The 21,177-nt window shown below is 40.1% G+C and overlaps 1 protein-coding gene across 1 annotated transcript in view; it reads left to right on the top strand.

The window, feature by feature from the left end:
- HERC4 (HECT and RLD domain containing E3 ubiquitin protein ligase 4) overlaps positions 1 to 21,177 on the top strand; it is a 59,387-nt gene that overhangs the window by 20,591 nt on the left and 17,619 nt on the right. Inside the window, exons 9-18 of the mRNA XM_070752165.1 lie at positions 399 to 559; positions 1,606 to 1,682; positions 5,325 to 5,458; positions 7,765 to 7,824; positions 7,922 to 8,033; positions 9,889 to 10,078; positions 11,951 to 12,123; positions 14,457 to 14,576; positions 18,667 to 18,765; positions 20,170 to 20,337. Coding sequence (XP_070608266.1) covers positions 399 to 559; positions 1,606 to 1,682; positions 5,325 to 5,458; positions 7,765 to 7,824; positions 7,922 to 8,033; positions 9,889 to 10,078; positions 11,951 to 12,123; positions 14,457 to 14,576; positions 18,667 to 18,765; positions 20,170 to 20,337 — 1,294 coding nt within the window. The remainder of the gene's footprint in view (positions 1 to 398; positions 560 to 1,605; positions 1,683 to 5,324; positions 5,459 to 7,764; positions 7,825 to 7,921; positions 8,034 to 9,888; positions 10,079 to 11,950; positions 12,124 to 14,456; positions 14,577 to 18,666; positions 18,766 to 20,169; positions 20,338 to 21,177) is intronic.

Raw genomic sequence — 21,177 nt, 5'->3', positions numbered from 1 at the left:
TCCCTTGCAGCGTCCCCAAGGTCATTTATGATGGTTGCAGTGTCCCAGGGTAATATGAGCATCTTTTGTAACCTTCTGATAAGCAAATGATCAATGGGGAAGCCAGATTCACTTAATGTGTTACCAACTTTACAACTGCAATCATTCACTTAACAAATGTGGCAAGAAGAGTCGTAAAAATGTGTCAAACTCACTTAACAAATGTCTCACTTAGCTACAGAAATTTTGCACTCAGTTGTGGTCGTAAATCGAGGACTACCTGTAGTACCTGAAACGGGATGCTTGGGTTAGCTAAACTGCGATAAATAAATCATTTATATTTTTAATGTCATTTCAGAAAAGAGTCTGGAATTTTCTCCTTTCTTACTTCCTAGATGTTTCTTTCCTCTTTGTTGCAGGCAACACACATCTGCATTTGTTCCTGCAACTGGAAGAATTTACTCTTTTGGTCTTGGAGGAAATGGACAGTTAGGCATGGGAACCACCAGTAATAGGAAAAGTCCCTTCCCAGTAAAAGGAAATTGGCTTCCATACAGTGGCCAAATTCCATTGAATTCAGGTGATTATATCTACTCTTTATTGGCCTGAAGTACTATTGGAGATACTGGCTGGGTTCATGCATTATTCCACAGTGATTTACACATTTTTCTTCATTTGATTTATTTCTTGGTTTAATCTTTTTACATTTAATATAAGCCACGGTTTATGCTTTGCGTATTGTGCACCCTCAGTTGTAGTTCAGTGCAAAAACTTTGACTAGAGCATGACTTGGTGGCACATTCAAGATTTATTTATTTAATTTGACTTAAACTGTTTCAACTCCTACCCTCAAAACATCGCTACTGAGCACTGCACACCAAGACAACTGGACACAAGAACAGTTTTTCCCCAAACGCCATCACTCTACTAAACAAATAATTCCCTCAACACTGTCAGACTTTTTACTAAATCTGCACTTCTATTTCTACTAGTTTTTCTCAGCATTCCTATCATCCTTTTCCTCCCACTTAGGACTGTATGCCTGTAACTTGTTGCTTGTATCCTAAGATTTTTATTCATATTGATTGTTTCTTCATTGCTTATTTGACCCCTATGACAATCATTAAGTGTTGTACCATATGATTCTTGACAAATGTATCTTTTTATTTTATGTACGCTGAGAGCATATGCACCAAGACAAATTCCTTGTGTGTCCAGTCACACTTGGCCAATAAAATTCTATTCTATTCTATTCTATGCTGCCCAATCCTGAAGGACTCAGATGTGCTGTTGTGATAAATTTAGTTCTTGGTAATATAACTTATGTCTCATGAAAAAGTATTTATTAAGTATATAATAGTAACAATACATTGCAACACAAGTATATAGAAAAAATCCAGTCTTTAGAAAACTGCCAGCACCGATTTATTCTATAAGATTATAAAAAATAATTGTAAATATAATGCAGAACAGAAATTGTTCTTGTTGTTAAATCCTGGAATAAAAAGTGTCAACTAAGTTAGCAAATGTGTCAGAATTACAGTGGTTACCCGTATATTTCTTAAATTAATTTCACTTATAGCTAAAGTAGCTAGTCCATTGAAGATATTCTTATTTTAATTATAGATGGTGAAGATTATTATTGTGTAAAGAGGATTTTTTCTGGTGGAGATCAAAGCTTTTCACATTATGCTACTCCACAGGTATGTTCTTTATTTTGAGCTTGCTTCTGTTTCACTAAAAATAATGACATATAATATAAACAGATGCTAGTGGGTTGTTTTTTAAAAAAAAATTCAGGAGCATGATTGGTGTGCCTGTTGTATATTAGCTTGCTTAATCTTTTTTTCCAAAAAGATTTTCCTAGAATTTAGATTATTAGATGATTGTATGTTTGTTGCTTAGTATCTGCATAATTATTGAGTTTGATTAGTGCCATCAAGTTGCTTTTGACTCCTGATTACCCTAAAGATAGATTTTCTTTCCAGTCTAGTTATTTAGATGGAACATTGTCACTCTTAACTGATTCCACCCATGTTTGTTGCTGGGTCGTCCTCCTCTTCTCTTTCCTTCCATCTTTTCCAGCATTAGAGCTCTCTCTAGGGCAGTGATGGCGAAGGCACGCGGAGCCATATCTGCTGGCACGCGAGCCATTGCCTAGCTCAGCTCCAATGTGCATGGTTGTGCCGGCCAGCATAGAGACACTGGGAGGACATTTTTGGTTTCCAGGGAAGCCTTTAGAGTCTGGGGAGGGCAAAATACAAGCCTACTGGGCCTACCAGAAGTTGGGACACAGGCCATTTCTGGCCTCCGGCGGGCAGGGGAAGCCGGTTTTCCCTCCCCAGGAATTGAATTATGGGTGTGGGTACACACGCATGTGTAAATAGTGCACACCCATGCTCTTTTGGCACCCGAGGAAAAAAAAAGTTCGCCATCACTGCTCTAGGGAATGGTGCCATAATGTTTCCAGTATAAGAGCATTTGAACTTGAATTGTCATTGTGTAATTATTACATAATCTTTTGCTTTCAAACTTGATGGATTAATCTGACACTACCAGTTCCATGTTTGAACAAGTCAGCCTGCTTGGAATGAATAGAAGCGAATAATGATGCATATACATATATATATATATATTGAGAGAGAGACAGAGAGATAAAAAAGCGATAGACATCATGATCTCCAGAATGTTTAAAAAAATTATTTAAAACTACTAAAAAGCTAGTAAACTTTCGTCAGCCCCTGCTGATTTCGTCAGCGTAAAATCCTCATTGAAGAAATGTTTGGTTTTATGTAATGCTTCTCTAGTCATTGCACGCATAATAGGCCCACACCCTTTCTTCCCTCCTGCAATTAACTTTGTTGTTTTTTCCTTAGTCATGCTGACAGATGACAATGCGATTTCTGTTGCCTCTTTTCCTATTGTGTATTGCTTCTTTCCCTGGGAAGGGGGGGGGGGGTAAAGCAGGGCTATCAGGCATTGCTTTGAAGGTATTTCTCCCGGCTCCCTTCCCCTTACTTATTCCTGTCCTTTTAGGCACACCATTGCCTCTAACATCTGAGCTTGTCATAGGTCTGCGTTGTTCTTCTTCACCACCACCACCTGGGTCTCTCATTTATTTTTTTTAATTTATTTATTTATTTTATTTCTTCAATTTTTATGCCGCCCTTCTTAGACTCAGGGGGGCTTACAACATGTTAGCAATAGCACTTTTTAACAGAGCCAGCATATTTCCCCCTCAATCTGGGTCCTCATACTGCTGCCCTTCTAGCATTCTCTCTTGCACTCGATTAGGATCTATCACAGCATCACTGGGCCAATCTCTATGCCTAATGGGGGGGATTTGCCCCCGATCTCCATTCAACTATAGTGATCCATCTCCCCTTAAGTCCTTCCTGGTGTCTTAATGCCTGGTATACTGGCAGCATATCAATATGTCTATTGAGAGAGTTGTTGTTAGAGGACCAGGCTTTCAAGAGGTGGCCTCCTTTTGTTTCATTGTAAGGCCTCCTGGAGATTGAACTCATGACTATGCTCCTCAATATGCACCCAAATCTAGGAGCACTGTTCCTTGCGTTGGACTGCTAGTTTGTGTTCATGCACCCTAGTTTTTAGTCGTTTTGCTGTTTTTCCTGTATAATGACCTACACAATTGCTGCAGTTAATACAGTAGATTATTGAGGAAGTCTTCTCCTTTGATAGAGCTTTTGAGGGAGATTATGATCCCGCTATATAGAGTGCTGGTGAGACCACATTTGTAATACTGTGTTCAGTTCTGGAGACCTCACCTACAAAAAGATATTGACAAAATTGAACAGGTCCAAAGACGGGCTACAAGAATGGTGGAAGGTCTTAAGCATAAAACGTATCAGGAAAGACTTAATGGACTCAATCTGTATAGTCTGGAGGACAGAAGGAAAAGGGGGGACATGATCGAAACATTTAAATATGTTAAAGGGTTAAATAAGGTCCAGGAGGGAAGTGTTTTTAATAGGAAAGTGAACACAAGAACAAGGGGACACAATCTGAAGTTAGTTGGGGGAAAGATCAAAAGCAACGTGAGAAAATATTATTTTACTGAAAGAGTAGTAGATCCTTGGAACAAACTTCCAGCAGACGTGGTTGGTAAATCCACAGTAACTGAATTTAAACATGCCTGGGATAAACATATATCCATCCTAAGATAAAATACAGAAAATAGTATAAGGGCAGACTAGATGGATCATGAGGTCTTTTTCTACCGTCAGTCTTCTATGTTTCTATTACTTTCTTCCTCAGCCTTTGGGTCAGGTCTGTGCGCCACTTTAACCCCATGTGGTGCAAGAATGTGTGCAGCAGTTTCAGACATCCCCACTATATGTATGGGGGCGCCCTCCACGTTGATGTTCCACTTGCACCCTCAATGGGCTGCTGGGCCCTGGGTGTGATACATCATTGGATCAAATCCATTGAGCAGCCATTGAGCATGCAAATTCGGTAAAGGTGTGCATGTTCTTTTCATGGGGGCTGTTGTCAGCTCTTATTCTTATATGTTCCTCTTGGCTTCTAGGTGGTCACTAAGGATTTTTTGAAATTACCATCAGATCATTAGTATTTTTTATACACTATTATATTAACACACTTTGATACGAAGGAGTTGGACGTTCTACTCACCCTCCCTAGCTGAAAAAAATCTCTGTTCCAACTATCAGTTGCCTTAACACGCTCTGATGCTACCCCTTCGCTAAACCGGGTATGGGTGTGGCCAGCGTGTGTCTCATCTGGCCTTAGGCTGGGTGTTTAGACATTCTATTTCCCCTCCCCACTTGAAAAGAACTCTGTTCTAATTGCCAGTTTCCTTATATGCTCTGATGCTAAGGGGTTACACATGCTATATAATTTTTCAAGCTTTAACTGTCAATTTATCAAGCCCAATCACATAGTTTCATAGTGAAGCATGGGTATCCAGCTACTAGTAGTCTATATTTTACTTTTAGAACAATTTCAAAAAATAATTCATATTTTACCTATGTTTTATCAAATATGTGAACATATAAAAAGTAGTCAAGAATGAAGTGACTTAAAAATTAAAATAGGGCAAGTTTTAAAAACCTATTCTAAAGGTTATAATAGAACAACTTAAAATGGGATTGTACATGATTTGATTGTTGCTAATTATTGTAAATTGTTTTCATGGTATTAATGATTTTATTATTTAGTGCTGTGTTATAAAACATGGCTGGCTTTAATGCAGGTATAAATAAGACAATGAGTGAATGATTTCCCCCCCCCCCCAACTATGAGCCTAGGGATTTGAAATTTATGAAACAATTTATTATGATACATCGTTTATCAATTAAATGCAGGATTTGGTACCAGCAGATGACTTCAGATATCCAAATACTTCAAAACAAATCTGGACTGTGAACGAAGCTTTCATTCAGAAATTAATAAACTATTCATCATCAAGTTCAGGAAGGCTCCCTGTGGAGATAGCAAAGTAAGAATTATTCCTACTTTTTGATAAATCTTACAAACCAATCTTTCCCAACCTTGGGAACTTTAAGATGTGTAGACTAACTCCCAGAATTCCCCAGCCAATAATAAAGCTGTGTGCTTTATCATCATCATCATCATTATTATTATTATTATTATTATTAATAATAATAATAATAATTAGATTTGTATGCCGCCCCTCTCTGGAGACTCGGAGCGGCTCACAACAACAGAACACAGTACAAATCCAATAGTTTTTTTAAAAAACAATTTAAAACCTTTAATATAAAACAGTCATACATCTGAGACAAACCATGCATAAAACGGAGCGGCCCGGGAGAATCAATTTCCTCATGCCTGTCGGCAGAGGTGGATTTTAAGGAGTTTTAAGGAGGGTGGGCGCAGTCCTGATCTCTGGGGGGAGTTGATTCCACAGGGTCGAGGCCGCCACAGAGAAGGCTCTTCCCCTGGGTCCCGCCAGACGACATTGTTTTGTCGACAGAACCCGGAGAAGGCCAACTCTGTGGGACCTAATCGGTCGCGATTAGGCGACCCTGGAGATATTCTGGTCCAATGCCATGAAGGGCTTTAAACCAACACTTTGAATTGTGACCAGAAACTGATCGGCAACCAATGCAGACTGCAGAGTGTTGGTGTGACATGGGCATATCTGGGAAAGCCCATGATTGCTCTCGCAGCTGCATTCTGCACGATCCAAAGTTTCCGGACACTCTTCAAAGGTAGCCCCATGTAGAGAGCATTACAGTGATCCCTCGAGTTTCGCGATCTTGATCTTCGCGAAACGCTATATCGCGATTTTTAAAAAAACATTAATTTTAAAAAAACCCACTTCCGGGTTTGGCTTCGGGAGTCAGCTGGGAAGCGGCGCGGCTGTTTTAAAAGGTTGCAGCCGGCCTGGGGGGCTTCCCAGCACCCCCCCCCCGAACCCCGAACCTGGGTCTTCCCGGCCGCCCACGCAAAGGGGAAACCCCGGCTCCTCGCTGATGCCCGCCGCTCGCCCGCCAGCAAGAGGGGGAAGACCCAGGGAAGGTTCCTTCGGCCGCCCAGCAGCTGATCTGCTCGGTAGCGCAGCAGCAGCGAGGAGCCGAATCGGGGTTTCCCCTTTGCGTGGGCGGCGGGGAACGCAAACCACCATCTACGCATGCGTGGCCATAGAAAAAAGGGCGCGCATGCGCAGATGGTGTTTTTACTTCCGCAACCCTACATCGCGAAAAATCGATTATCGCGAGGGGTCTTGGAACGGAACCCTCGCGATAATAGAGGGATCACTGTACAGTAATTGAACCTCAAGGTGATGAGGGCATGAGTGACTGTGAGCAGTGACTCCCGGTTCAAATAGGGCCACAACTGGTGCACCAGGCGAACCTGGGCAAACGCCCCCCTCGCCATAAGCTGAAAGATGGTTCTCTTATGTTAGATGATATTGCATAATCATATGGAGTCATAAAATAAAAACTCTGGAAATGAATAGCAATAGCAATAGCCCTTAAACCACTTCCCAATGCTTTACAGCCCCCTCTAAGCGGTTTAAAGAGTCAGCCTATTGCCTCCAACAATCCTGGTCCTCATTTTACTGACCTCAGAAGGATGGAAGGCTGAGTCTCAACCTTGAACTCCTAAACACACTTCTCAAGGCAGTTTATTTGAGTATCAACATTTATTTGCCGTCAGGCATGGGGGAATTGAAACATCTCCCCCGGGCCTATACAGTTATGTATGGTATGTTTGTGTGTATGTTTGGTTTTAATAATGGGGCTTTTAGTGTTTCTTTTAAATTATTAGATTTGTTATATATTGTTTATTATTGCTGTGAGCCGCCTTGAGTCTACCAAGAGGGGCGGCATACAAATCTAATAAATAAATAAACAAATAAACAAACAAACAAACAAATCACCAACGCAGGAGATGCAAAAAAGCTATTGGTGATTTCATTGTTTAGAGAGAAAACTGGGATATTAATGCCACAAATCACGTGACTGAGGGGGAGGAAGGACCCTCAAAACATTGAATATGCATCATAAATACCATTCTGGTGGGTCCTTTGGATGGTTGCTAAGCAGTGGGTCATAAATCAAGGACTACCTGTGATAAACTTTTTAAATGTAAAGCTGATTTAATGCCTTTTTACAAATTGTTGAACACATTTAAAAACAAAAAGGAAGTAAAATGGCAGAATACAACAAACCTAGATGGGAACACACACACAATAGAGAAGAAAAGGGTATGTCGGTCACCACTCATTAATGGACATGTATGTTTGTTTTTCTTTTTTTTTTCTTTTGATATTAGTGAAATAGATGGAATGTTTTCTTCTGCTGGCTGCCTAAATGGAAGCTTTTTAGCTGTCAGGTCAGTGGATAATGAATACATAATCGAATGAAATCCTTATTTAAAATGTTTTTTGAAAAGTTGCAGAAAGTAACATTTATCTTTCTTTTTTCTGTAGCAATGATGATCACTACAGAACGAGCGCCAGATTCTCAGGGGTGGACATGAATGCTGCCAGGCTTTTATTTCACAAACTTATACAGCCTGAATACCCAAACCTATCTCAGCAGGTTGGCCTTAAAAATCTTTTCAAGTTCATTTTGATTCCATTGCATGCTATTCTGTGTTAATGTCTGTACTGTATTCTTTTTGCTGTGCCATGCATGGGGAAATTTGATTTGTGAATATATTTTAATTTAATATTTCATTTCCAAATTATCAAAATGTATACTACCTCCGGAACCGCCTGCTACCGCACAAATCCCAGCGACCGATAAGGTCCCATAGAGTTGGCCTTCTCCGGGTCCCGTCGACTAAGCAATGTCGTTTGGCGGGCCTCAGGGGAAGAGCCTTCTTTGTGGCGGCCCCGGCCCTCTGGAACCAACTCCCCCCCGGAGATTAGAATTGCCCCCACCCTCCCTGTCTTTCGTAAACTACTCAAGACTCATTTATACCGCCAGGCATGGGGGAGTTGAGATATTCCTTCCCCCTAGGCCATTACAAGTTATGCATGGTATGTTTGTTTGTTTGTGTGTATGTTTGATTTTATAATAAGGGTTTTTAGTTGTTTTATTATTGGATTGTCACATGCTACGGAGAGGGGCGGCATACAAATCCAATAAATTATTATTATTTTTATTATTATTATTATTATTATTATTATTATTATTATGCCTTGTACATCAAGGTGAAATTATTTATTTATTTATTTATTTATTCGATTTGTATGCCGCCCCTCTCTGTAGACTCCAGGCGGCTAACAACAGTAGTAAACAGCATATAACAAATCTAATGTTTAAAATAATTAAAAACCCTTATTTAAAACAAAACATACCATGCATAAAATGATAAATGACCATGTAGCAGAAATCTGGTTTGCTTATACTTTTTATCTAGGCTTGTGTAACAAACTATGACAAGTGTTCGTTGTCCCATTTTTACAAAGTGAAGACTTATTTGCTTTTATTATTTGCTTTGCAAAGACCTTGGCGAATAACAAGAATTTGCAAAGCAAGGTGGGTGGACAGAGGGCAGCAAACAAATGGTGAAGCAAAATGCAACTTTCCTGAACTATGTTGCTTTTAATTTTATATTTAGATGTAACAATACATTTTGGTAGCAGGGATGTCCAAAGGGTATGGTTTAAAAGGGGAAGAGGGTGGCCTCAACAAAGTAACATGCAAAACCAGACAAAACTTTGATTGCTCTGACATTGCCATCTTGCCTCTTTTTTTTTTTTTTCCAATCCCACCTTTATTATTTTTAAAATAAGGCAGCCGGCCAGGAAGGATGTCTTTGTGACGTCAAAGCTCCGCCCATTGAATTCCCTATTGAGATTCCCCACCTCCTTTCCAGCCTCCCGACCGGCCCGACAGCTCCGCGGCTCTTTTGAAATGCTAACAGCCGGGCGGCGGGGCTTCTCGGTGGCCTCCCGAACGCCGAACCCGGGAGTTCAGCAAAAGTTCGGGTTTGGCGTTCAGGTTCAGGAGGATGCCGAGAAGCCCCCCGGCTGTTTCAAAAGGTGACAGCCGGGGATTGGGGCTTCTCGGCGGCCATCCGAACCCGAACTTTTGCTGAACTTCCGGGTTCGGCATTGGGAGAATGCTGTGAAGCGCCTGGGTGTTTCAACAGGTGACAGCTGGGCGGCGGCATTTTTTTGCGGTTTTTTTCTTGCACGCATTAATTCATTTTACATTGTTTCCTATGGGAAACAATGTTTCATCTTACAAACTTTTCGCCTTACGAACCTCCTCTGGGAACCAATTAAGTTCGTAAGATGAGGTATTACTGTACTTAGCTTTTAAAAATAAATTTTTAAAATTGCAAAAAAATAATATGCATCTCTTTATATTATTCTTATTGGCTTGTTCTCCCAGAACATGTTTTTAATTTAAAACTAGATTCTGTCTTACACAACATCCTCAGGTGGCAGCCAGCTTGGAGAAGAATCTTATTCCTAAACTGACCAGCTCCTTCCCTGACGTGGAAGCATTACGGCTATTTCTAACACTGCCAGAATGCCCCTTAATGAATGATGCAAACAATTACATGACTTTGGCTATTCCATTTGCAACGGCTATTGTGAATCTAGAAAAAGCTCCATTGAAAGTACTTGGTAAGGTTGGTTTGCTTAGGGTCAGTTATAATTATATATGTGTTAACTTTGCTGCAAAGAAAAATTGCAAAACTCAACTAGGTGTGTATGTACTGATTCTTAAACTATGGAAGAGGAGTATTGTTATAAGTTCACTTTCATATGTCTGATATAAAAGTAGCAAAGCTGTGATGGTTATTGGGAATAAGGCAATGTAGAATAGAATTTATTTTTGGATGAAGAGTTGGACCACCTTGTTGCTAGTGAAGGACATATGTTAAGAACTACATAGATTCAGAAGAAGACTTTGATGCTTTCTACCAATGACAGTTTATACCCTTCCAACCACTGCAATGTCCTTTTTGTCTATTACAGGAATTTTGAGCACTCTTTTGCAATTTGGTTGGTTGAGAACTCTCAAGTGTTAATGCAGGGGGATTTTATTAGCTGTTGTGTTCCTAAGGATCAGTTTTATCTCATTTATTATTTTTAAAGATGATACGGACAATATCCCACTTTTATGTTTTTCAGCTAATTCTCTACATAATGTTTAAACATAATAAGAGATGTCATGTAGACTAACAACTTCTTAAATGAGATAGAATTGTAGGAATCTAATAAGCCAATCTGGTTTCAGGTGACATTGTGCTTTGACCAAAGGGCTAACAGTACATTTTGAGACCACTTCCAGGATTTTTTTATTGCTTTTGGAAGATCCAAACTTTTCTGTGACTGAAAGATTGAGGACCGCTGTTCTACATGATATGAGCCTCCTCAAACTACTGCTTTGCTGGTCCTTGTTCTGTCGGGCTCTCTGGTACACTCCTCCCAAAAATTCACAGATACAAATTTCAGAGACACACACGTTTGAAAATTCAAAACAATGTTCTTTATAATGAAAATTCACTTAAACCAAGCCCTCTTTTGGTATAGCAAAGAGCACTGGTCTCCAAACAAACTGGTAATTTGTACAAGTCCCTTATCAGTTCTGTGATACTTAGCTTGCAGCTGTGAGGCAATTCACAGTCCTTCTTCTTTCACAAAGTGAAACACACTTTGCTCTGGTTTAGTTTCAAAGTGGGGGAAAATCAGCAAACAAAAGGTCAAAGTCAGTAAAGCAGTCACAAAACACAAGGATCAGATAATCCTCCACAATGGCCAAACCCACAGGCTGCTATTTATAGCAGCCTCACTAATTACCACAGCCCCACCCAACCACAGGTGGCCTCATTTTCTTTGATAATAATCTCTCAGTTGTTGTTGCCTATGCATCGCTCTCCGCATGCGTGGCTGTATCATTAACTCTTGTTCTGAATCCAAGGAGGAGCTCGATAATTGATCTCCTTCTGAGCTGCCTGCCACACTCTCCTCCTCCCTGTCACTCATGTCTTCTTGGTCAGAGGAGCCTTCATCAGCAGATTCCACCGGGGGGGGGGAGGGGACAGGCCTGCAGCATGTGGATGTCTCCCCCACATCCACAGTCCTTGGAGCAGGAGCTGGGCCAGAGCTAACCACAACAGTCCTGTAACCTTGACAGGCACTTTTTTTCCAAGAAACTCAACTGATAAATTTCTAGGGAGCTTCTATTGATCCTTTAGTTTTTGAAGCTGTCAGTTTCTACCTGCAATTTTCATTGTTTTTAAACAGGGGTTGTATCCTGTTTTAACTGGTTTCATAGGTTTGATTTCTTTATATTTCACTACATCATAGAAATGTTTCATGATTCAGAAGCACCTAATTTTTTAGTTAAAACGTATAATGTAGTAAATGGATGTTTTGTTTGATGTAGAGTTAAACAGTTGGTGAAGTGAGGTCATAAAGAATGTTAATTAAAAACTAATTCAACTAGCTATATAATACTTCAGTAACTTTTACTTTCTTGCCTGTCTGTAGAAAACTGGTGGTCTATATTGGAACCTCCATTGTTCCTCAGAATAGTGGAACTTTACAAAGATGTTGTCGTCCACCTTCTTAAATTGTACAAGTTGGGTATCCCTCCTACAGAGCAAAGAATCTTTGCAAGCTGCCTACATGCTTCACTTAAAGTTTTGGAAATATTACATAGGGTATGTCTTGGAAATCTGTATTCTTTTTTGCAAGTTAAGGTTCAGGTTACAGTGTTCCCTCGATTTTCGCGGGTTCGAATTTCGCGAATGGCCTATACCACGGTTTTACAAAAAATATTAATTAAAAAGTACTTCGCGGGTTTTTTTTCTATACCACGGCTTTTCCCGTCCGATGATGTCATACGTCATCGCCAAACTAATAATTTTTGCAAATAAATAACAAAAAAAAATATTGTTAATAAATAATTATGTTTATAAATATCAGGATCACTAAGTGTCTTATTCAATAGTGAGTACCAGTAATAATGGTGAGTAAATGGTTGTTAAGGGAATGAGAAATGGTAATTTAGGGGTTTAAAGTGCTAAGGGATGGCTTGTGATACTGTTCATAGCCAAAAATGGTGTTTTTACTTCCGCATCTCTACTTCGCGGAAATTCGACTTTCGCGGGCGGTCTCGGAACACATCTCCCGCGAAAATTGAGGGAACACTGTATATCTATCTTCAGTGTAATTGATGCAAATATTAATTTATAGGACTAGGTTCTTTTAGAGTGCTTACTGATTTTGTAGACAGTTGGAATTTATTTGGCAACTCTAGTTGTCATTGGAGAGAACTAGTGAAGAGAAATGCTTTAATAAAGCAACTGAACTGTAAATCTAAGCAAATGAAGTACAGTGATCCCCCGGGTATCGCGATCCCGATCATTGCGAACGGCTATATGGCGATTTTTCAACCCGGAAGTCAAAACACCATCTGCGCATGCGCACCCTTTTTTTCTATGGCCACGCATGCGTAGATGGCGCCGGGCAGATCAGCTGCTGGGCGGCTTCCCTGGGTCTTCCCCCTCTTGCTGGCGGGAGGGCGAGCGGCGGGCATCAGCGAGGAGTTTCCCCACCGCCCACGCAAACTCCTCGCTGCCGCTCGCCCGCCCTTCGCCCGCCCACGCCGTTCGCTCGCGCCGCTTCCCAGCTGAGTCCTGAAGCGAATTGGCTTCAGGACTCAGCTGGGAAGCGGCGCGAGCGAACGGCGTGGGCGGGCGAAGGGCGGGCGAGTGGCAGCGAGGAGTTTGCGTGGGTGGTGGGGAAACCCCAATCTTCGGCTCCTCGCTGCTGCAGCGGAAGTAAAAACACCATCTGCGCATGCGCAGATGGTGTTTTTACTTCCGCACCGCTACTTCGCGAAAAAACCGATCATTGCGAGGGGTCCTGGAATGGAACCCTCGCAATAATCGGGGGACCACTGTAATACCAATTTCACAAGTTCAACAGAAATAAATATTTAAACCCATTTTTTAAGAAGGAGAAAATCTTATTTTGCTACAATATGCCAAGTCAAAGCTGAAGTGATCAAAGTACAGTAATCTGTAATCACACTTACAGACATTCAATTTTGATAATAATTCAAATTAGTGAATACCACTTTTAAAATCCATTGTAATGCATTACTATTACAAAAATTCAAACAGAATTTTACCACAATTGCATTCTATAACCCAGGGGAAGAGCCTTCTCTGTGGCGGCCCCGGCCCTCTGGAATCAACTCCCCCCAAAGATTAGAATTGCCCGCACCCTCCTTGCCTTTCGTAAGCTACTTAAAACCCACCTGTCGTCAGGCATGGGGAAATTGAGATCCTCTTTCCCCCTAGGCCTTTACAATTTTATGCATGGTATGTCTGTATGTATGTTTGGTTTTTATATTAATGGGTTTTTAATCTTTTTTAGTATTGAATTACTATTGTACACTGCTTTATTGTTGCTGTTAGCCGCCCCGAGTCTCCAGAGAGGGGCGGCATACAAATCCAATAAATAAATAATCAGTTTTCTGTGATTTAACAAAAAATATATATATACTATAATTACAGTGGTACTTCAATACTCACCATTAATTGGTTCAAGGAGACACAATGAGTATTAAAAACTGAGCACTAAACAAATAATGTGACTTACCACGTGACCCTTTGCGTCTGCTGGGAAGAACTTCTTGTCTGTTCCTGTCCCTGTCCCACTCCCCTCCAAGGTCAAACACCACCCTGTTGCAGCCCTCGATGAAATCAGGTTTGACACCCTTACCATACAGGAGATCATTATACTACTTGTGATATTTGGCTATAGCTGCATACAGAAAATTAACATCTTCTTAAGCATTAAATTCTTTTCATCAATTGTTCAATCATTTTATTAGTCAGATGTAGCTTTACATTGTTATACAATGGAAAAGGGACATTGTTTATATCTGAATTTTTCCCCCTAGAAACATTCATTTCAGGTAGTTTAGAAGTGAAATATGAAATACTTTTTAGCAATAGATTCTCTTGTGTTTTTTTAAACTTAGGTGAATGAAAGAGCTGGGCAGATAATACAGTATGATAGATTCTACATACATGAAATACAGGATTTGATCGATATAAGAAATGACTACTTCAACTGGATTCAACAGCAGGCATATGGAATGGTAAATGTCTTAATTTTTGCTCCCATTGTGTCTTTAAAGGTTGTTACATGTAGATAGCGCAGTTGTTACCATGTAGATAGTGCATTCTTCATTTTTATTCCTTCCAGCCATCAGGGAGCACATTGCGTAATTTTGGCCATACAAAATTAGGCTCTGGTGAGAAATGTGGGTCATTTGGGGGTTGTGTTTTCTTGTAGGGATCCCCCCCCTGGCAAAATATGCCTAAAACAGATTTATGTTGGGATAAAGGTATCTAGAATGGTTTTCAATTTTCCTGTTATTTCTATTACCTGATGGAATGTCTATGTGTCAAATATCCAAACAATGTCATCTGGCGGGACCCAGGGGAAGAGCCTTCTCTGTGGCGGCCCCGACTCTCTGGAACCAACTCCCCCCAGATATCAGAGTTGCCCCCACCCTCTTTGCCTTTCGCAAGCTCCTTAAAACCCACCTCTGTCGTCAGACATAGGGGAATTGAAATTTTCCCTTCCCCCTAGGCTTATAGAATTTATACATGGTATGTTTGTATGTATGATTGGTTCTTTAAATTGGGGTTTTTTAGATTATTTTTAATATTAGATTTGTTTACATTGTCTTTTTTATTGTTGTTAGCCGCCCCGAGTCTGCGGAGAGGGGCAGCATACAAATCTAATAAATGAATGAATGAATGAATGAATAAATAAATAAATAAATAAATATGTCTTTATGAGCATGAAAAAATGTCCCCCCAAAATACAATATTTAATTACATAATTATGGCTGCATGAATATCCTTTGCACAATTCTGGAAAAACAAAGAGACCCCCGCCAGAAAATAATACCATAGACAAAATTTATAGATGTGCAGAAATAGATAGGATGACTATAGAGATTAAGGGAATTAGTAACTCAGAGTATTCTGAGATTTGGAATAATTGTACGATTGGATTTGTAACAAGGCAAAGACAGGGATAAAATGTGAAAGGATGTATTAAAAGGAATATATAAACATGTAATGTAACATATGTATAGGTGATATAAGAAATGTAACAAATAAGAAATCGGGCACAGATCTGTTTTAAACTATAGAAATGTTGTTTTTTAAAAATTGGAAAAATTAATAAACTTTTTTTTTTTTATGTCAACTACAAACCTGAATATGAAGGTACTTTCTGTATTTATAATACAGGAAAAAGTGATATATCAGTGTTGGAAATCTGACAAATTACCTGGGTTTGAAATTTGACAATTGCCTGGATTGTGAGTGTCCCTTGTTCAGAATTGTTTATCTCAAGTTTCCAGTGTGTTTTTTGTTTTTATGAGTTGCCAAGCACTAATTGAGATAATAGCCATGGCCTCTTAGTTTTTACTGAAAGTTGTATTAAACCTGAACTTCAAAGTGAAATGTTTTGAAACTACAAAACTTTTGCAACACCAAATGACTTCAATCAAAATGCTAGGACCTTGCTATGAAGGCTTTCTGCCCTCAAGTCTTTCCATGATCTGCATTGGCTGCCGATCAGTTTCCGGTCATAATTCAAAGTGTTGGCCATGACCTTTAAAGCCCTACATGGCATTGGACCAGAGTACCTCCGGAACCGCCTGCTACCGCACGAATCCCAGCAGCCGATAAGGTCCCACAGAGTTGGCCTTCTCCGGGTCCCGTCGACTAAACAATGTCGTCTGGCGGGCCCCAGGGGAAGAGCCTTCTCTGTGGTGGCCCCGGCCCTCTGGAATCAACTCCCCCCCGGAGATTAGAACTGCTCCCACCCTCCTTGTCTTCCGTAAACTACTTAAGACCCACCTATACCGCCAGGCATGGGGGATTTGAAACACCTTTCCCCCAGGCTTATTATAATTTATGTTTGGTATGTATGTGCTGTTTGGTTTTTAATTATGATAGGGTTTTTAGTTTTGTTTTGTTTAATATTAGATTTGTGCCAGTATAATATTGTTTTTATCGTTGTGAGCCGCCCCGAGTCTTTGGAAAGGGGCAGCATACAAATCTAATAAATAATAATAATAATAATAATAATAATAATAATAATAATAATAATTATTATTATTATTATTATTATTATTATCTACCCAGATACGTTGCCTTGTTAGGTTATCCTTGTTTAATTTCACAGTCTCAATGAGAAACGACATCTGCTTTTTTTCCCCAATTCTTGAATCCAGCAAAAGCAGGCTCTGAAATCACCACCGCCATCCCACTATGTATGATTGTATTTTTAGATCAAAAACACCTCTTTCTCTTTTTTTATATCTCCGGTGTGAAATATTTTTGGAATTGTTTTGGAAGAGTAACCGAGGAACTATTTAGAATAAATGGAATAGTGATATTGATTAAGAAATCTGCTCCGGCTGTTAATAACTCAAGAAATGGAAGGCTCTGTTTAGTTTTCCCATTAAGAGTGTCATTTTGTCAAAGCCTCTTAAGGATGATTGAAGAGAATACTGGGAATAATTATTCTAAGTGGCTGATACTGGAGATCCCTGTTCTTCAGCAGCACACTGATTTATTGGTTGACATCTTGTTAGAAATTGCCCTTCTGTTTCCGCTTCATCCTTTTACTTAATGGTTTTCAGCACTTTCACAGGTAAAAACACAAGATCTTTAGTATTAAGAGCCTGGAGTGGACAAAGAACCATAAATAAAGCACAAGAAAGGACACTCCAGCGAGTCTACGGAGAGGGGCGGCATACAAATCTAATAAATAATAATAAATAATAACACTCCCACTAGCAATCTCAGGGATAGTAATCCCATTGTCCTTGGGAGGTGGCATAATGATATACTGGGGGTAGGAAGATGGGCTAGCATGGAGGCAATATGCTTAGCTTAGTCTTTGCTCCTTGTTGGCTCATCAGCTCTATTCCCCGTAAGCATAGAACAATGTAGGTACTTTAGAGCAGTGATTTTCAACCTTTTTTGAGCCGCGGCACATTTTTTACATTTACAAAATCCTGGGCACACCACCAACCAAAATGACACTCTAAGACAATACATATTATACATATTATCTGCCCCTTGTGTGTGTGTGTGCGCGCGTGTGTGTATACACACTCTTGAACCATTTCCAAAAACAGGTGAGGGCTGGGTTTTTTCCTCTCTTATTCTTTCCAAAAACAGGTGAGAGCTGGGGGTTTTCTTCTCTTATTCTTTGGATGCTTTTTATCATATGCTTTAAATCAAGAGTCACTTCTCTCTCTCTTTTGTTTCTCTCTCTTTCCTTTCATTCTCTGCCTCAGTCATTTTCTCATTTATTTTTTTCTCCCCTATTTTCTCTCATTTCTCTCTCTTCCTTCCTCTCCTCTCTCTCTTTCTTGCTTTCTCTCTCGCTCTCACTCAGTCTCTTTTTCTCTCTTGCTTTCTTTCTCTCTTTCTCTCTCTTGCTTTCTCTCTCTCTCACTCACACTCTTTCTTTCTCTCTCTTTCTCTTGTTTTCTTTCTCTTGCTCTCTCTCCCTCAGTGTCTCTCTCTTTCTCTCTCTCTCTTGCTTCTTTTCTCTCTCTCTCTTGCTTTCTTTTTCTCTCTTGCTTTCTTTCTCTCTCTCTCTCTTTCTTTCTTTCTCTCTCTCTCTTGCTTTCTGTCTCTTTCTCTCTCCCCTCTTGCAGCACACCTGACCATGTTCCGCGGCACACTGGTTGAAAAACACTGCTTTAGAGAAATGATTGACCAGAAATACTTATGGTTAGGATTTAGCACTGTAAGAAAATGGAAATTCACATGCCCAAATTAACTGCACTTTTTCCTCTTAATTACTGCTGCCTTTTGTGTGTTGTGAATAGGATATCAGCCATGGATTAAACGAGGTAAGTGATTAATTATCAGAATAACAGTTTAGGAACCAGACATAGCAAAAGTAATTTCTTGGGTTTATTCGTAGAGCTTGAGATTACACTGATCATACCCACTTGGAAACCATCAGATTTGGATTATCAAAGAAGAAACTGCATATAATTAATGTATAAATAATAAAGGTTGCTCAACTGCATCTGTTGACTTGTACGTTTAAACCTAGCTTCTTGTTGTAGTCAACCTTTGGTTCATAAATTAAAGTAATTTTTTTCAAATAATTCTCCCCCCATCTTTTTTCCTCCTTAGGTGTCAGATGGGCCAGTTACAATTTGCACCTACCCCTTTGTATTTGACGCCCAGGCAAAGACAACACTCTTGCAAACAGATGCAGTCCTGCAGATGCAGGTAAATGAATATGGCTTTACTATTTTTAAAAGAATGTGCAAAGCAAGTATGATTATTCCTTGATTAATTTGACTTAAAAAGTGCGTGCTTTGCCTTTTCGGAATAAGTAACTTCCTGCATCTTCATTATTTGAAAGGTGCTTTATAATCCTATTTCTTATAAAATGAAAACTGGGCACTGTTTCTGGCTTGAGTAGCTTGCTGTAGCCATCACCTTTCAGAATGGGAAGACATATTAGTGTAGTCAGAATCAAAGCTAAATAGGACTTAATTCAATTGATGTAAGTACATGCATAGTAATCGCATTGTTCCCTTTCTGGGATAAGGAACATTATACCAGAAAAAGTAAGAAATTATAAGCCAAAGAAATGAAGGCAAGAGATTAGGGGGAGGGAATATTGCTAACTTTAGGTTATACAGTAGTACCTCGTGATTTGAACCCCTCGTGATACGAACCCCTCGTGATACAAACCCGGGGTTCGAAATTTTTTTGCCTCTTCTTACGAACTTTTTTTGGCTTACGAACCCACCGCAGATCGCAAAATGGCGCTTCGCTGGGCGCCGCTGCCTGGCTGTCACCTTTTAAAATGGCCGGGGGGCTTCTCTGTGTTCTCCGTAACCCGAACTTTTCGGGTTCAGGAGGCCGCCGAGAAGCGCCGCCGCCTGGCTGTCACCTTCTGAAGTTAGTTGGGGGAAAGATCAAAAGCAACGTGAGAAAATATTATTTCACTGAAAGAGTAGTAGATCCTTGGAACAAATTTCCAGCAGATGTGGTTGATAAATCCACAGTAACTGAATTTAAACTTGCCTGGGATAAACATATATCCATTGTAAGATAAAATACAGGAAATAGTATAAGGGCAGACTAGATGGACCATGAGGTCTTTTTCTGCCGTCAGTCTTCTATGTTTCTATTCAATATAATGCCGTTTCAATTTATAAAACATAAGTTAATGAAATGCAGCCAGTATGGTTTTTCTCAAGGTGTTCCTTTAGTCACACTGAACATGAAGACTGAACCTTTAATGAAAAAATAATAATAATTTGGGTGTCACATTGATGGAAATTTTAGTCTTTAGGCTTTTGGCTGAGTTCTCTGACACCCTGTGTTCCTGCAGTTGCCAAACAACTCCAGAAACAACATCATCATCATTACTGTTGAGCATTTATGAGGTCAGAGCAAGCTTTAGTCAGCAAGAAATTTCTTGGTTGGGAGCCATGTGCTTGATCATCTGAGGGGTTGGGGGAGAAGATGGAGAAAAACTTTGCTCTAAGGAGCAAGTGCTGGAAATCACCATTCATCTAATTTTACTAACCTAGTATGAATTTTCTGTAAAACCCTGTCTTCGTCCCATGTTCACTACCATAACTGCTACTCCTAAGGCTTTCACTTGATTTTTCCCAGATGGCTGTTGACCAGGCTCACAGACAGAATTTCTCATCTATTTTTCTCCCAGTATTTGAATCTGTCAATCCATGTCTGGTCTTAATTGTGCGCAGAGAAAACATTGTGGGGGATGCCATGGAAGTTCTAAGGAAAACAAAAAATCTAGATTACAAGAAGCCTCTCAAGGTAGGTCATGTTGGCATATTTTGAATTCATAATACACGCATCAGCTTAAACAATTGTGATTCTTCTTTCTCCACTCTTACCTTCTAAAGGTTTGTCTTGAGAATGCCCATTTTGGGATGCCAAACTTTTGAGCGGAAAAACAACTGGCCCATAAAGGCTTCTAGTAGCCCCAGCCATTCAAAAATACTATCACTGTTATTTATTTATTTTTTTAAAAACTGGAGATTCATTAATGTATTTGAATATTAAAATTAAGAGTAATTTGAGATCCATGACGAATTTGCTTTTAAATATATATGCAGTGATACCTCGTCTTACAAACGCCTCGTCATACAAACTTTTTGAGATTTAAACCCTGGGTTTAAGATTTTTTTGCCTCTTCTTACAAACTATTTTCACCTTACAAACCCACCGCTGCTGCTGGGATGCCCTGCCTCCGGACTTCCGTTGCCAGCGAAGCGCCTGTTTTTGCGCTGCTGGGATTCCCCTGAGGCTCCCCTCCATAGGAAGCCCCACCTCTGGACTGCAGAAGAATCCCAGCAGCTCAGGGGAATCCCAGCAGCGCAAAAACAGGCACTTCGCTGGCAACGGAAGTCCGGAGGTAGGGTTTCCCAGCGAGGGGAATCTCAGTGAAATCGCAGCATTGCAAAAACACAGAGGTCCGGAGGTGGGGTTTCGAGGACTTCGGTGTTTTTGCAATGCTGTGATTTCACTGATGCTCCCTTCGCTGGGAAACCCCACCTCCGGAGTTCCATTGCCAGCGAAGCGCTTGTTTTTGTGATGCTGGGATTCCCCTGCAGCATTACAAAACCACAGAAGTCTGTAGGTGGGGTTTCCCAT

The sequence above is a fragment of the Erythrolamprus reginae genome, chromosome 5 (assembly GCF_031021105.1).
Source record: "Erythrolamprus reginae isolate rEryReg1 chromosome 5, rEryReg1.hap1, whole genome shotgun sequence".
Lineage (NCBI taxonomy): Eukaryota > Metazoa > Chordata > Lepidosauria > Squamata > Dipsadidae > Erythrolamprus > Erythrolamprus reginae.
Note: the sequence above shows the minus strand (reverse complement) of the source record. Positions and strands in the feature narration are given on the sequence as shown.